Raw genomic sequence first — 16,375 nt, 5'->3', positions numbered from 1 at the left:
GCAGGTGTGTGTGTGTGTGTGTGTGTGTGTGTGTGTGTGTGTGTCGCGCCCTGCTAATGACAGCAAGCAGGTGAGGTTGGTGCTTTGTAAAAAGGTACACTGCTAATTATTTCCAGGAAGTTATAATATGTAACTGTAATCTTTCACAATAAATGACATTATTATCACCTCACAGGCTTTTACTGGGATATTTAACTGTATTCAGAATTTTATTTTGAAATTCATGCAGGTAAATATAACTTTACAGAAGCATAAATCAATCGACAATCAGGCTAAGTGTGTTCTAACTCTCCTCTCCTCTCCTCCTTTCCTTTGCTGTCCTCTTCTCAATTTGTTCTCTTCCTCTCCTCATTCCCTTTTAAATCATATAATTATCTTCTAAATAACATTTAAATATTCAACAAAGAATCCCAGAGAACAGATGCCTGCAGCTCCTCCTCTCCTCCTCTGCGCTCTTTACGCAGCGTAGCATCAAACCTCATGTCATTTTTGTCTCAATTAATCACCACAGACGTGACATTGGAGACACAAACATTATTTCAAATTGAGTTTTGGTGAAAAAAGACACGTGGAAGTGAGAAAGCTATTTGGCATTTGTCTCTGCTCACACTGGGCAGCGGGTGAACCTGAATCTGGCAGAGTTGGAGGGAGACAGTGTGTTTTTCACTTGTTGTTAAGACTAATGTTGGGTCACTACCTGAATTAGACTGGCTGTATTATGATGTTCTAACAGTGGTTAAATATCACAACGGCAACGACAAACAATTATTAAAAGAAACTGAAAAAACATGTCTTGCAAAAGGGGCACTTATCTGCACAGAGGGTCAAAGGGCAGGTGCTTGAGCACGCGCTCACTGCAGAGAACACCTTTACGCCAGGGCCACACTGCCTGCGAAGCGCAGCGCACCGAAATTCTCGCGCGCGCCGGAGAACCTCCGTTCACATCAGACGCGCATTTCTCCACACTGTCGACAAGCGATTCTGCTCCCAGCTGTTGTTTTTCACTGCCTGGCTTGACACATTCGCTCGCAGCTCGCGCAGAAAATAGACCAGACGCCGAACTGATCGCTGCAAATCGAGAGCCTGCCGCAGAGCTTCCCGCGCCGCGGCCAGTGTGGATGACACAGTTGGCACCGAAAGGAAACTGCCTTCACTTCTCGGTGCTTCGAGGCTATTCGCGGCGCTTCCACGGGCGGTGTGGCCCTGGCGTTACAGTCACTAAGAGTTAAATGAAATCATGGTTGTTCACTGAATGATGGAAAAAGGCCAATTAGTGCCTGACTTCTTTATTAAAGCAACAACAGTCTGTTTTGCTGCCCTCATATTAAGATGTCAATGCTCTGATTGCTGAGCTTATGTTAAAAACTGTGTCCTGATGCATTCACCAACATAAGAGTAGCACCGAGGACCTGAACGCAGCACTTACCCCGTCATCGGTCCCCCCTGGTCCAAAGTGTACACCTGTCTGGGATTCAACAGGTACCTGAACTTCCTCAGGACCCTGCAGGACGGAGAGAAGAACAGGAGAACAACTTCAATAGTTACAGTGAGAACCATGAAGAACATGAAGCAGCTGCAGCTGTGCTCATTATTACATCAGCGTTATGCAGGCTGAATGTTTCAGGTTATGAAAGAATGTTCATCTATAAGTGAGAAGAATGAAAAAGGTAAAGTAGCTCAGCCTCTCAAGGCCTCTGCATACTGTCAATTGAAGCGGGATTTATACTTTTATGTCAGCTCTATGCAGAGCCTACACCATCGTGAGCATTTATACATGTCTGTCGCTCTGCAGTTGGGTTTTCTCTGAAGTGCTGTAAAGTTTAGTTGATTCAAAACACACGTTAAACACACATTAAACACACATTAAACATGGCTTAATAGAGACAATTTCAAACACAAGTACACAAATCAGCTTCACTATAACTCGTAGCATTCCCAGACAAACACTTGTCTTTATCTGGACACATTTTCCCCACAAATACAACATGCTAACGTTATTAGCACAAGCCTATGGCATTTTACATTGTATAAATTAGCCTAGCAGCTAGCGGACTTTTCCTCTGCTCATATGAAGCCAGGATAAATCACACACAAGACTTAAAATGCTATTTTAGTGGAGGCTTTATTGTCTTCACAATTTATTGTTTCTTATCTGTGAAATTAAAGTAAATCAAAGCTTTGTTTCCACTGAGGGAAATGGTTTCAGCTTACAGAGACAGGCCTGCGTCACCGCGACATGTAGCTACGTTTCTGAGGATTTGCACTTGGTACTTGATGGGTGTAATAACATCATGGTTCCAATCTACCTCAGACACTATCAAATTTAAGGCATGTCCGATGGTGCAATATATGAAGCTCAGCGTAAGTTCAATCAGGAAGACTTTCTTCATCCGTTCACAGTTCTCTCTCTATCCCACGGCTTCCTCCAGTCAGCTGATTATGGGCGTTCCCTCTCCTGGTTAGCCAATCAAACTTTGCCACGATCTCCTTCAGCCATTCATGTCGCTGCTGCCAAACTTTAAACCCGTTCTCCTCTCTGCTCCTGTCAGCTGTCATTTTAGACCCCGTTCACCTCCACTCATCTTATCCAGAGCCCAGGATGAGCTCATCAAAAGCCTTCTCTTCACATCCAGTTCCTCCAACGTCTAGACTCCATAGTGTCAGGGTTCCCTGATCTACCACATCTTTACCTCCCTCCTCAAATACATGACATCATGACCGGTCTAGTCGGCAACATTCTTCTCTCTCAGAACGGGTGTCTCATGATTGAAATGTCAGGTGAATCGTAGCACGATGATAAGATAGTTCATGAACAGGAAAAAAAAAACGCAAGCAAAGAAATGTCCTCAACTTGCATCATCCATCTTCACTCTCTCATGATGCAACTCTAATTTAAAAGACCAAAGAGGCTCCACATTTTTCTCACAATCGGGCCGCACAACTCTGCATCATGTAAGGTATCTAAAAACTCTGCTGGGACAACTCGATGGGTCTCATGTATAGTCAAAGTTCTACAAAGTTTTCAGAGATTTAAATGACATATATGTTGGGTTAATTTTCAGAGAAATGTGTAAAAAAATGAACATCCAGATTATGAATATTTAACTCAGAGTGAGCATCATGTGGCTTCAGTGAAAGCAGGAGGAACGACTTCTGTACAACCTCCATACACGTCCTAAATCGTCTGTTCTGCTGTTTGAAATGTGCAGGAACAATCTTGTCAGAGATCAGGAGGAAAACGCAGCGTGATATAAAAGAGAGAAGAAGAGTTTTAGTTTGCATGCTCCTCGTTCTTCCATCTTTTCCATCTCTTGGCTCTCACAACCTGTCGGTGTATAACAGCCAGCTGCACGTCGACGCAGCAGTTTCCTGTAACCTTGTGAGAGTTACATAAAATGCCCATTGAAGGCTGAACAATCGTCCTCATGCAGGCAGTTTTAATATGCTTCTACTCTCCAATAGGAGGCTGTGTGTGTGTGTGTGTGTGTGTGTGTGTTTCATTAGACTGTTTGAATATATTCATGTGAACAGATGTGAATAGATGCCTCAGCCTTGGCATGAAAAGCTACAGCACAGAGAGGTGCATGATATAAGAGGAGTATAAGGGCCACACGTCAAGGATACAGTCGACCTTGTCAGTATGAGAAACAATAAATCAGAGGAGGATGAAATCTTGTGATACAACATGTCCTCTCTGTGTTCTGCATGTGGAGCCATTGACGCCCCTTCATCCGTCCATTACAGATATTTCAGTTTGCATGAATATGAGCACATCTGTTAATGTGGTTTCTCCTGAACTCCTGACACAGTTTACAGAACAAACTCTTCAAATTCCTGATATTTATATCACACTGCTGTTTATACGCTAAAAGAAAAATAATTTCCTTGTTACTAAAATAAATTCTGAAGTACAATTTCACTAATTCATCGACACATGCTAACACTCGTTTTTTATTCTCAAATGTTTGACTAAGAATTTGAAATTCTCCACATTTCAACTTTCTTTTCAATATTTCGACTTTATTCTCAACATTTCAGCTTTATTTTCAACATTCTGAATTTATTCTCGACATTTAGATTTTTTTCTGGATATTTCAACTTTATTCTCAACTTTTAAGCCTTATTTTCAACATTTTGACCTAATTTTCGACTTTTCAACTTTATTCTCGATGTTCCGACTCTAGTCTCAACATTTTGACTCTATTTTCAACATTTTGACTCTATTTTCAACATTTTGACCTAATTCTCAACGTTCAACTTTATTCTCAACATTTCAGCGTTATTCTCGACATTTTGAATTTATTCTCAACATTTTGATTTTTTTCTGGATATTTCAACTTTATTCTCAACTTTTCAGCATTATTTTCAACATTTTGACCTAATTCTCGACTTTGGACTTTATTCTCAACATTTCAGCTTTATTTTCAACATTTTGACTTTATTCTCGACATTTTGACCTAATTCTCAACTTTTCAACTTTATTCTCGACTCTGTTCTCAACATGAAGACAACAGCAGATGAAGTGCTCATGTGGGTTGCAGTATCATGGTATCAGGAAGGTGCTCTTTGGTCAGGAAGTGCAGTACATCTTGAAAAAACAAAATCCAAGGCAACTCTTCTCTGGTGCAAAAGTTAAAAGGCCTTTATTAAATGGCTAGTTCATGATAAACATTAAAATCACCAACATGTTTCGGCCATGCTCACTGGCCTTCACCAGGGCGTATGCCTTATGCCATATGCATATGACTTTTGCACCAGAGAAGAGTTGCCTTGGATTTTGTTTTTTCAAGATCTATTCTCAACATTTTGACCTAATTCTCAACTTTCCACTTTATTCTCAACATTTTGAATTTATTCTCAACATTTTGATTTTTATTTTCTGGATATTTCCACTTTATTCTCAACATCTCAGCTTTATTTTCAACATTTTGACTTTATTCTTGGAATGGTATTTCCACTTTATTCTCGATATTTCAACTTTATTCTCAATATCTGAACTTTATTCATGACTTTTTAACTTTATTCTCAACATTTTTAGTTTGTTCTCAACATCTAAGTTTTATTCTAGAAATGGTATTTCCACTTAATTGTCAGCATTTCGACTAAATTACCCACATTTTGGCTTCATTCTCAACATTCTCAATATCCTTCTTCCTCTGATTTATTTTTTCTTATTCGTGTCACTACCATACTTCCAAACATAATTTCACATCAGTCAGATGATTCATGTAAAATCTGTTATGATCAGTATTATCCGTATGTGGGGCAGAAGCTTATACAACTTGTGATACACTGATCAATCAAATCCAACGTGTTATGAAACTGAACTTTTTTCACACAGACAAAAATAGCAGTACAATAGCCTCTGGTTTCCTGTAGTAAATTATTTATTTATTTTTGTTCTTGTAACGTCTATTAATAGAGAATAATTTCCTTTCTAATGGCAATAAAGAGAGTGTTGCTATGGTAATGTGTCAGGCTGAGGCAGAGCAACAGGGTATGATTGGTCTGTGTGGTAGGTGGGGAGCAAAGAAACAATGAGGACATTTCTTCACAGCGTGTTCGACCCCCGTCATCTTTAGATTACTGTATTCAGAGAGACAGCAGAGGGAGGTGCAGAACGTACAGTATAGGGCACTTTGTGACTCAAATCACTTTCTGTAAGTGTGTGTGATTTCAAGAAAATAGAGCAAAAGACCTCTGATAATAGTGTCATTTAGTCCTGCCATATCTGGCAAAGGAACTGATTTCATGTGTTCATATAGATAATTTCCTCACTGCTCCCACTACAGGCAGACCCTCTACATGAACCTATAGAAATTATATTCAAAGCTCACAACCAACAAGTCTTTTGTCTGCAGCAGGAAGACATTCATCATCACAGCTTACAGAAATAAAAAGTGAAGAGAAAACAAATGCACCAGTATATTCCAAAAATGAAATAAAATAGTGGTTAAATAAATGGTTTATTTAAGGGTTTGTATAAAGGATATTTTTACCCTGAATTAAAAAAAAGACACACTTGTGGCAAATTATAATAACATTGCACTGATCCAAACAAATGTTAAAAAAACTCTCTAATTATGTGAAAATTAATATTGAAATAACAAATTAATATTTAGAAATCATCGTTTCATTTTAAAATAAAAACAAAGACAACTGACTTAAACTGACAAGGGTGGTGAAAGAGGGAAAGAAAACTTTTTAAAATTTTTAAATGTTGATAAGCTAAACTCAGCTAAGCTAATATGAAATAAGATAAGATAAGAAGATGAGATGAGATTAGAGATGTCTCCTGGAGGAAATTCATAACACAGTTAAAGTTGTGAAAAGTTTGCTGTTGGTTGCTGGTTGAGGCAAATAAAGTAAATATATAGAGTAAATATTACACGTGAGTGATGTCAGTATGTGACAGACAAACCTAAGTTACATAAAATCACTTTAAAACCGACTTTGGGTTTCATGCAAGACACAAACAGCTGTTTCCTGGGTGAAAGTCTGTCTTTAGATCCCTTCTACACTGCCTGGTCAAGACAGGAATATTGTGCTTTTCTGCGATCGTGGAGTGGGGGGGCAGAGTTGCCGTGCCTCTGAGCCGGAAACAGAGGTAATAACGAAATGATATCTGATATCTATCTTATGCATGTAACCCAACATGGGAGATTTAAAAAGTAGTTGTTAGCAGCTAGCAGCTAAATATCTGCAAATTAGGAAAATAATGACGTCTGGGAGCTCCTAACCCTCTGAGCAGAGAATGAGATCACCCGCCACAAAACAGGGAAGGTAAATGATCGTTACTGACTCGTTAATGTTGTTGTTATTGTTTATAAAATGCTGCCAACATGTTATATATCACACTTGATAGCAACGCTGAGTTGTCAAAAACCATGTCACGCCTCTATTGATTCCGCAATGCCGACATGAGGTTACACACAGAAGCATGACGATACCGTTGTTTGGTTCTGTGTAAAAATTCAAGGGCGGCGTAAGGAACGGGCTTCGTAGCGGCTCTGTAGCGCCATCTCTGTCTGAAAAGGGCTATTGCTTGACCCATCCATCTCCCCCGCCCTACATGGACTTTCTTGCTCTTTATCAAGAGGGCGTGACAAACTGTTGGTTTTTGACCACTTGAGAATCAGAAAAGGCTGTTTATTTATTTTATTTTATTCCACTTAAAAAAGTAAAAACAAAAAGTAGAAAGCAGTCTTTACCTTTGACCTATAAAACAATCAGGATTCTAAATGTTCACGTGAAGCCAAACTGCCGTCATCATCTTCATGAGGTTATATAATTCATCCCCTGTCCACATGGTCTGATGATATTACAGTAAATGTAAAAGCCAACAGTAGGATGAACCACCTGACCCCAGCAGAAGGCCCGTGGGTGGTGGGAACTTACCGCTCTCCCTGCCTGCCTCCACTCTTGGGATTGACCAGCACCAGGAGCGGGTGAGTACCTGGCAGAGGAGTGATCTGGAGACAGAAGTAAAAAACAGCCTCAGGCATCTGCTCAGCAGCTTTGTGTGGTCACTTCAACAACCTGCAGGACGCTGGACATACCTGCAGCGCCTGTCCGTCTCCAGGGGAGAATTTGAAAGTCTGATTGATGTCATCAGGGCTGGTGTTCGGTGGTGACTCGCCCTCACCACGCTTCACCACAGAATGGCGGTCCTGTAAAGATGGAGACTGTTATTAGGACGCAGATCAGTAACCAAGGTTTACCTACAGTCGTATTCATTCCAGAGAAGAAGAAAACTGTGCAGTTGAAAATATCCTGAATGAACTCTCTCTTTATAAACCAAGTTGAGCTTTAAATACTCTGCAGGTGTGATTCTTGTATCAGTGTATGACATACCCAGCATGAATATGGTTAATAAGCATATGAATCAGCTTGTCAAAGAGGTATTTGTGCAGAAAATTGGAAAGTCAGACCAGAAACCTGAATATAGAATCATCTCTGAGTGTGAAATGGAGGCAGGTGTTTGGTGGATGTGACGCTCTGACACGACTTGTTAGAGGAAGACAGCAGCGTGTCACTAATGCAGCCAGCTCAGCCGTCAGCGCCTCTGTTCTCCAGTGTTGATGCAGGCTGAGGTGGCAGCAGGTGAACAAGGAAACCTAAAAGTCCTTTTTTGTTAATATATGATCCTCTGAATTCTCCTTCCAGTTGGGCCTCCCTGGGATCCGTCCGGGTGGAGACTTCCAGGAGGTGTTTTACTCCTGAAGGTCTAATGAGGCTGTTCACTGGCAAAAGTTTCCTCACAGACAAAGAACAGCAGCTGTGGTCAGTTTGGATTCATGACAGAGAGGTCGGTCCTACTGGCTGTTCTACAAATGCACGTGCACGTCCCTTGAGTGAAAGCCTGAGTCAATGTCACAGACTCCTGCAGAGGAAGTTGCTATTCCAGCATTGACAACAATTGACTGAACTGCAAAGCAACTCAAATAAGGAAGATGGATTTATCAAAAAGAGTCTAAAAGAGAGTCTGACAATAAATAAAAATTGGTGAAGCATTCCAGAGATGGAGAGAATGCAGAAAGGCAAAAATCAGAGACAAAAAATTAACCACAATGCAGGAAATGAGTCTTAGACGCAACAAATTTCAGGCACAGAACCTCAAACCAGTCTTGATTTCATTGACAAAAACTATGAGCAAAATTTTTCATCAACAAATTTTTTCCATGATGACAACGAGACGATGACGGGCTAAAAATAGATCTTGATCATAAAAACTAAGACGAAATCTACCTCTGTTGGAGCTCGATCAAATGGATGATTCATAATTAATATAATATCTGAAGCCTCATTTTTATACAAGTAATATTCATACTGATTTATATCAACTGTTTGATTGTATTCCCTGATCTTTGCTGAGCAACAGTTTTGTGTGAAAGGAATTAAAGGCCTGTCCCAAATACAGGCCTGTTGAGTTCAGTGATTTAAGCAAATAATAGCCCAGGCCATTAATCGAGGTTTTATGGTAACTGTCTTGTTGCCTAAACCACAGCAACAAACAAAAACTGTAACAAACTCCCAGCAGCGGGTCAGGTGTGATGTGGTGTTGGAACTGAGCCGTCTTTAGAGCATTGTCTCTGTTTTTGCACTTTAAGGTGCGAACACACCAAACCGACATCAAAGAACTAGCGGCGACGAAAGCCAACTGTTACGTCGTCTACGTCGCCTCACGTCGCCCTGTGTCAGTTGCATTTGAACACACTACACGGACTACATCCGACAGCCAAGTAGCACGTACGTTCTGCGCCTGCGTGAGAGAGAGCGGAGTGAGAGAGTGGTACATCCTGTCAGCCGAGGGGTTTCCTATCTGTGCAGCCGAGCACCGCAGCACCTCCACGGACTATTACATCCAGACGGTCCCGGTGTTTCCTCCGCAGGCTCCACTTCACTCAGCTGCCCGATAAACCCGCTGCTTCTTCCCACTTTAACCTGAATAACAAACCAGGGCTCGGTGCTCCGGTTGGATCCAAACGGAGAGCCGGGGCTAGCTCAGAGACTAGCGGAGGCTAACTGGCTGTGCTTCCCTCCGGTCATGCTGCGACTAACGCTCTGCTAGCCGCTCCCAGCTAGCTCCGGTTTGTTATTCAGGTTAAAGTGTGAAGAAGCAGCGGGTCTGTGGGGCAGCTGAGTGAAGTGGAGCCTGAGGAAGAAGCACCGGTTAGCCCCGGTTTCACTACAGGCTGATTCACTCGCTACAGGGGCGAGGAAATAAAACCTGAACAGCCAATCACGCCAAAGTGCTGACGCTGCGGAACCGACATACGCTCACCGACTTTGACAGACGGCCGACCGTCGGATTGATGTGTCAGGCCTTTAAACTTCTGTTCAGTTTGAACTAATGTCCTTAATTAAATTCGATATACTTTGTATTTTTAATTTGTCAGGTATCTAAATTAATATCATCGATCAGTACTCATATTTTGACATGTGGATCTATGTTGCCCAGTCTGTGTACACCGATCAGCCACAACATTAAACCACAGACAGGTGAAGTGAATAACATTGATCATCTTGTTACAGTGCAAAGTTCTGCTGGGAAACCTTTGGTCATTCATGTGGGTGTTACTTGACATGCAGCACCCACCCAAACACCGCTGTGGAGCTAGTACATCCCCCCCAGTGGTAACAATGCACCTCGATGGCAGTGCCCCCCCAGGCAGAGTAATGTGCCATGCCTCACTGCAAAAACTGGTCAGGAGTGGCCCGAAGAACGTGACAGAGCTCGACGCATCGACCTGGCCTCCAAATTCCCTACATCCCAATCTGATTGAGTATTTGTGGGACATGCTGATACCCCAGAGGTACCCCTGATCCACAGTGGGGCCTTTTTGGATCGGACTTGGCTCTGACATGTCAAGGCATGCACACAGGACCTCTGGGGGTGTGCTTTGAGTCTGGCACTGCAGCGTTGGCAGCAGATCCTTTGAGTCCTGTGGGTTGTGAGGTGGGGTACCGGCACGTCCCACGGATGCTCGATCAGATTGGGATCTGGGGAATTTGGACACCAGGTTGATGCCTTGAGCTCTTTGTCACGTTCCTCGGGCAGTTTCTGAGCATTGTTCGTGGTGCGGCACGGTGCGTGTTCTGTCATCAAGGAGTGTTATTGCCATGAGGGGGGACTTGGACTGCAGCTGTGATTGGATGAGTGAAGTGCTTCAAGTGGCGTCCACATGAATGCCAGGACAAAAGGTTTCCCAGCAGAGCATGGTATTGTAACGTTGTTCATGTCATCTGTCAGTGGTTTTAATGTTCTGGCTGATCGGTGTACACCTATGGTTCCAACCACTGAATATAGATAATAGACTAACAGATGGATGGAGACCTGTCCTCCCCCTGATGTAGATGGAGAGATCGGTATCTACCTACATCTATCCATCAACACACAGACTGTGTATCTGTCTGTGTGTGGATCTCCCCATTCATGAAGCGTTGCTGGTCAGATGAGGGACGCACAGGTGTTTGGATATCTATCATAGATCCATAAACAGTTAACCTCACCCATGTGTAGCATTTCACTTCCTGCACTTCTTGGTGCGACTGCAGAAGAAAGATAAGTTCTAGAAGAAAACACCAACTGTTGATTTGTAGCAGAGATGCTCATGTTGTTTTAAAAACATTGAGCCCAAACTAAAATGTGTCAGGTCGCGCTCTGCTCCTTCCTACCTTGTAAACTTGTGACTGAATGTACATTTTGTTCCTATGAATATTTTTCATACACAGTCAGAGCCCATGACGCAACACACTGTACATTCAAACTGGCCTCAGACACATTAGTAAGGAACCTGTGAATTTTCTAAAGCAACAAAAACAAACATGCAGTCAGCTCACACACTCTGAAAATGATTTTTTTAGTGAATGATGTAATGCTGAAACCAAACTATTCCTCCTTCATGCGTGGAAGTGAGCGCAGTCCCAGTCGTACAGTGTGTGGAGAGCAGAGAAAAAAGCATCCTCACCAAGACAACGGGGCAGATGTACGAGGGCAACAGAGTGTGGTCCCTCAAGGCGCCTCCATCACACTCAGGCTTCACATTAGATGCACACTTATTATGGAGCTACGGAGGAGAGCAGAAGCACAAACATAAGAACTGTGGGCGTAAATCCATCTGTGGGACTCAGTGTATCAAACGTTAGCAGAATCAAACGCTTCGCTTTCAGGTTGTTTGTGCGGACGGTGTGTGTGTGTGTGTGTGTGTGTGTGTGTGTGTGTACAGTACGGCCTGTCACACGGTGACACAGCATCAATCAAAAAGTTTCATTTGTTTTTCTGCGCTGAATAATTAAACGCTGAAATGAGACAAACTGCTGTGTGACTGTGAGAGCAGGGTTAATGTTCAGCAGGTCAGCGGCGACATCTAGTGGATCTGAAAGGAAATGCAAGTCATATGTGTGTGTGTGTGTGTGTGTGTGTGTGTGTGTGTGTGTGTGTGTGTTAGTGTTATTCACTGAAGGCTGATCCACACGGAGGAAACCATCACATTTTAGGGTCAATATTTGAGGCTTGGGTAACAAGAGTTAAGGTTAAAGTTAGGTTTGTCTCTGGTCAGTTTATTAGGAACACCTAGCTAAACTAAAACAGTCTAATCCAACAGTCCTGCAGTAAATATTTCATCATGACTGAAACGTTCAGCCTTTTTCAGAGGTGTTGACCGACCACGACCATACAGAACATTACACATTATAACCGTCACGATGAGAGGATTTACTGCAGGATGGTCGTATTAAACTGCATTAGTTTTAGCTTGGTGTATATAATAAACTGAGTGTTAGTCAGTGTCCCAATCGAGGTTATTATAGTTGACAAAAACCAAAATAAAAGGTGTGAAAAAACATTTTAGTTAACTGAAAGAAACTGAAAACTAACTGAAACAATACTGTGTAGTTAAAAACTAAAATAAATTAAAATACACAGGAAATGTCTTTTAGTCTTCGTCAGTTTGGTCAAATCTGTTAAAACAATAAAGTTAAAGTAAAACTAAAACTAAAACTAATAAACTATGAAAATACATAAATAAAACATTAAAAACTAAAGTTAAATGAGCAATTTTAGATATAAAATCTGATCCCTTCATCATTTTATCCTGTACAACATTTGTGTGAAATTATGTCATAATTAACGAAGTGAGGTCACAGTGACCTTTGACCTTAAAACGCAGAATTATATTCAGTTCATTTTTGAGTCCAAGTGGATGTTTGTGTCCTTCAAGGCCTTCTTCAGAAATCATGTTCACGAAATGAGTCAGACGCAAGGTCACAGTGACCTCCACAGACCATCAGAGTCTAATCAGCTCATTGTATCACGTTCATGAGAACAGAACAGACGGACGGATAGACGGACAGTCTGAAAACTTGGCCCTCTGACCATGGCTATCGCTGGCGTGGAGGCATGAAAATAAAATATTTTAAAACAATAAAATTAAACTGAAACAAGCAAATTCAGTCTGGAAACTAGCTGAACTGAAAACAAAAATTGAAATAAAAAAACTAATGAAAAAGACAAAAACTCAGCCAGAGAGACTTGTACACACAAACTCACAGTGATCTGACACCAGACACAGTGCAGCCCCGTCAGGCCCTGGTAACACTTGATGCTTCTGTGACAGCGGTCGCACTTTGTCGGAGAGTTTCCCTCCATCCACACATGCTGCATAGCCTGGAGGGGGCGAGAAGAAACAAATCCAAATCAGAATTCAGTGTTGTTTGACATTTACTAGTTCCAGTTATAGCATTTTTTAATTCATTAAGATTTAAACACAATTAAGACTGTCTCCTGGAAGTCAACGATCGTCGAAACCCCTCAGTCAGCTGAGATTCTTCAAGTCAAGCAGTCGTGTTTCTTTGGTCAGTCAGAGTGCAGTGTACTGCTGAGGACGTGTCAGTCCCCAGATGCAGCTGCAGAGTGAGCGCTGCTTGAGTTTAGCTGTAGAAAGAGGTTTATGGCTGTGCTTCATTTTGGCTCGACTGTTTCCAACATGGTGGCCGGGTCACAAACTTTCTTATTAACATCTAAACAGTACACTAATAACACATGTTTAACACTGAAGGAACAGAGTTTTGATTCATATTGATCAGCGCTGCCTCGTTTGACAGTTTCATGAGCAGTGATCAACAGCTGCGTTAGAGACTCCTCGGCTCTGATTGGTTTTCGTTCAGTTGCAGTGGATTCTTGCAGATGTCATTAGAAGCAATGCAAAGAGGCAGAGGGATCATCTGTCTCAGGTACAACTGTGTGGATGTAGTGACAGTTTCAGCAAATAGTTACAAATATAAAAGTTACTAACTACAGCTGTAAGTCAAGATTTAACAGTTTTCCACAAAACTCTCACACGCTGTTAAAACATGTAACAAACAATAAAATCTTGGTTTAAACTCAAACGTAATGCAGCTGAATCAAAAGGGAAGTAGCTCAAAATAACATTAGGAAAATAACAATCTGAGACATGCGGCTGCTTTGCCGAATAAACTGCCTTCAAGCTTTCTGCAAGAAGTCTGTTGCACACGATGCACAGACGTCTTTGTTCTTGTTTAGAGTCAACAGACGTAAAAACAAGACAAGTGGACACACAAGCTGTGACCTGCTTTTGAGTTGTGAGAACCAAAGCTTTAGGGCTGCAATTAAAGGAGCAGCGTGTCAGATTTAGGGGGATTTGGTGGCATCTAGTGGTGAGAACTGCAGACTGCAACCAGCTGAAGCTTCTCCTGGTCAGAATTCCTTCAGTGTTTGTTGCTCAGAAGGTTTTTACAGGGAGCTGAATTAAACACAAAGGTCTCTTTGCTCTTTGTCTCCAAAACAAATTGACCTGCTGATGTTAACCAGTAAAAACACAGAATAAAAGAGTTTCATGTTAAAAAAAAATCTGTTTTTCTGAGGCACTCGTGGCGGAGCGGCTGCTAACTACAGGGGCCAACACAAGAATGTGAAAGCACCATTCGCCTTGTCTAGAGCCGGTGTTTGGTTTGTCTGCTCTGAGCTACTGTAGAAACATGGCGGTGCAACATGGTGGATCTCTGTAGAGGACCAGGGGTCGGTTGCACTAAACACCTTAAGTTAAGATCCTCCTTAAAGTCCTAGTTAAGGTTTCCTCATTGTGAAATCGATCTCACAAAACATCCTTAAGTCTTCTCCTTAAGGTTTCCTGAAAATGTTCCCTTAAGCATTTCTGGTTTTCTCCTTGTCTTGGTCTTACACTTAAGGAATCCTGAGACCACTGAGTCCCTCTGACTCTGTCTTAACTGCAACATGGCAGATTATGGTGATAAATACAAAACTAACACCCCCTGAGCAGAGTGTACCCGATGGATTGCACTTGATTTGACTAAATTCATTTTTGTTACAGTCTTTTTCTGTTTTCTGGTATCTGGGGATCAAATTTATTTTGTAATTTGTTCTTTCTCTGATTGTATTCCTCCAGAAGTTTCATCTCTTCCTCCTCCGACCTGTCTGGTTTTCTTGTCGTCATTTCCTCTACCATTTTTTCACCCTCTAACTGTGAGATCTAACTCTGTGAGACGATAACAGGCGTCACAAGCATGAAACCAAGCAAACAAATCTCCATGGAAACTTTTATTGCTGTGAAATCTATTTCAACACAGTAAATGAGTTAAAGTTTTCCCTTAACTAAGGAAACCTCTTAAGGGATTCTGTCCAACTGTGTGAGTCCTAAGGAGACTTAATAGTCTCCTAAGGAGCTAAGGAGAAATTAAGCTTTTTAAGTGTCACACTTCAGGAGTGCAAATGGTCTCAGCTTCCTACGCAGATATAAACGTCTCATTCTAAGGTAACAAAAACATGAAAATTCTTATTTTCAGCTGATTACACACTAAAGAAAACATACTTATTATATTATATTCCATTTCTGCCAACATATATATATCCCCCTAAATGCTACACACTGGAGCTTTAATGAAAACTTTCATTATGGATTAATCTATAGACATCAAAAAGTAGTTTAAAATCCCCATAAAAAGTACAAAAAGGTCAGTTCTTCAAGTGGCTCATTTTGTCGGAGGGATTTATAAAGGGAAAATCTTCACATTGTGAGAAACTTGAAAGGCAAATGTTTGACGTTTTTGTCTCATAAATTACTTAAACGAGTATGAGAGGATCTGATGATTAATCATCTGTCAGCTGATTTCTGACAGGAGGATGTTTTTGCCAAAACTGAAGAACAGCTAAATCTCTGCAGACGAACCAGCATGTGACCCGAGCCAGAGAAATCATTCTGCAGAGCCTAATTATATCAAAACTAAAATACAGAGGGTATTGAGCAGATAAGAAGCCCTGCATGACCTCACACAGCATCCCATGATCCTCGCTGCTCTGTTAAACACAACCACGAGCCAGTGGGAATCTGTGAAACAGACTGGTCAGTGTTCCCGTCCTGATCCCCTGCAGCATCAGCCCATGTCATCAGCACGGCGCTTCGTGTGCAGAATGAAGCCTTTCATGTGTTCATACTCACGTTGGTGTGTCTACGTGACTTGGCGTAGGTGCTGATGCAGGCGGCGATGTCTTTGGACACACAGCGTTCGTGCACTGTGTACTTGCATACTGTGGGAAAACAACAACAGCAGTGAATACTTTACATCACAAACAAGACGCACAGGCGCTCCACATATTCCTCGTCTCTAATATTTAATGTGATCCTCTTACACTCACTGGTTGTGACTCACTGTAACAGCTACGAGTAAAAGCAAGGTTTGCAGGGGATACAAACTTTACCACATTAAAGATAATTTCAGTGCGTGAGTGCTTCAATCAGCTGTGACAGTAACATCAGCCTGGAGAGCCGCTCCCCGGCAGAGCTCAATCAGTGATGAAATTACACACGATAATGTTGTTAATGTTTTTTTAATGACG

The 16,375-nt window shown here is 41.7% G+C and overlaps 1 protein-coding gene across 4 annotated transcripts in view; it reads right to left on the bottom strand.

Annotated features, from left to right (window-relative positions):
* The window catches only part of dgkg (diacylglycerol kinase, gamma), a 172,896-nt gene that overhangs the window by 88,387 nt on the left and 68,134 nt on the right, over positions 1-16,375 (bottom strand). For all 4 annotated transcript variants that reach the window (XM_033618185.2, XM_033618182.2, XM_033618184.2 and 1 more), the window contains 6 exons: positions 15,978-16,066; positions 13,052-13,168; positions 11,472-11,570; positions 7,560-7,670; positions 7,399-7,472; positions 1,427-1,501 (listed from right to left, as the gene is read on the bottom strand). In XM_033618185.2, coding sequence (XP_033474076.1) covers positions 1,427-1,501; positions 7,399-7,472; positions 7,560-7,670; positions 11,472-11,570; positions 13,052-13,168; positions 15,978-16,066 — 565 coding nt within the window. The remainder of the gene's footprint in view (positions 1-1,426; positions 1,502-7,398; positions 7,473-7,559; positions 7,671-11,471; positions 11,571-13,051; positions 13,169-15,977; positions 16,067-16,375) is intronic.

Source organism: Epinephelus lanceolatus, chromosome 14 (genome assembly GCF_041903045.1).
Source record: "Epinephelus lanceolatus isolate andai-2023 chromosome 14, ASM4190304v1, whole genome shotgun sequence".
Lineage (NCBI taxonomy): Eukaryota > Metazoa > Chordata > Actinopteri > Perciformes > Serranidae > Epinephelus > Epinephelus lanceolatus.
The sequence above is the reverse complement of the archived record's forward strand: the minus strand, read 5'-3'. Positions and strand labels throughout refer to the sequence as shown.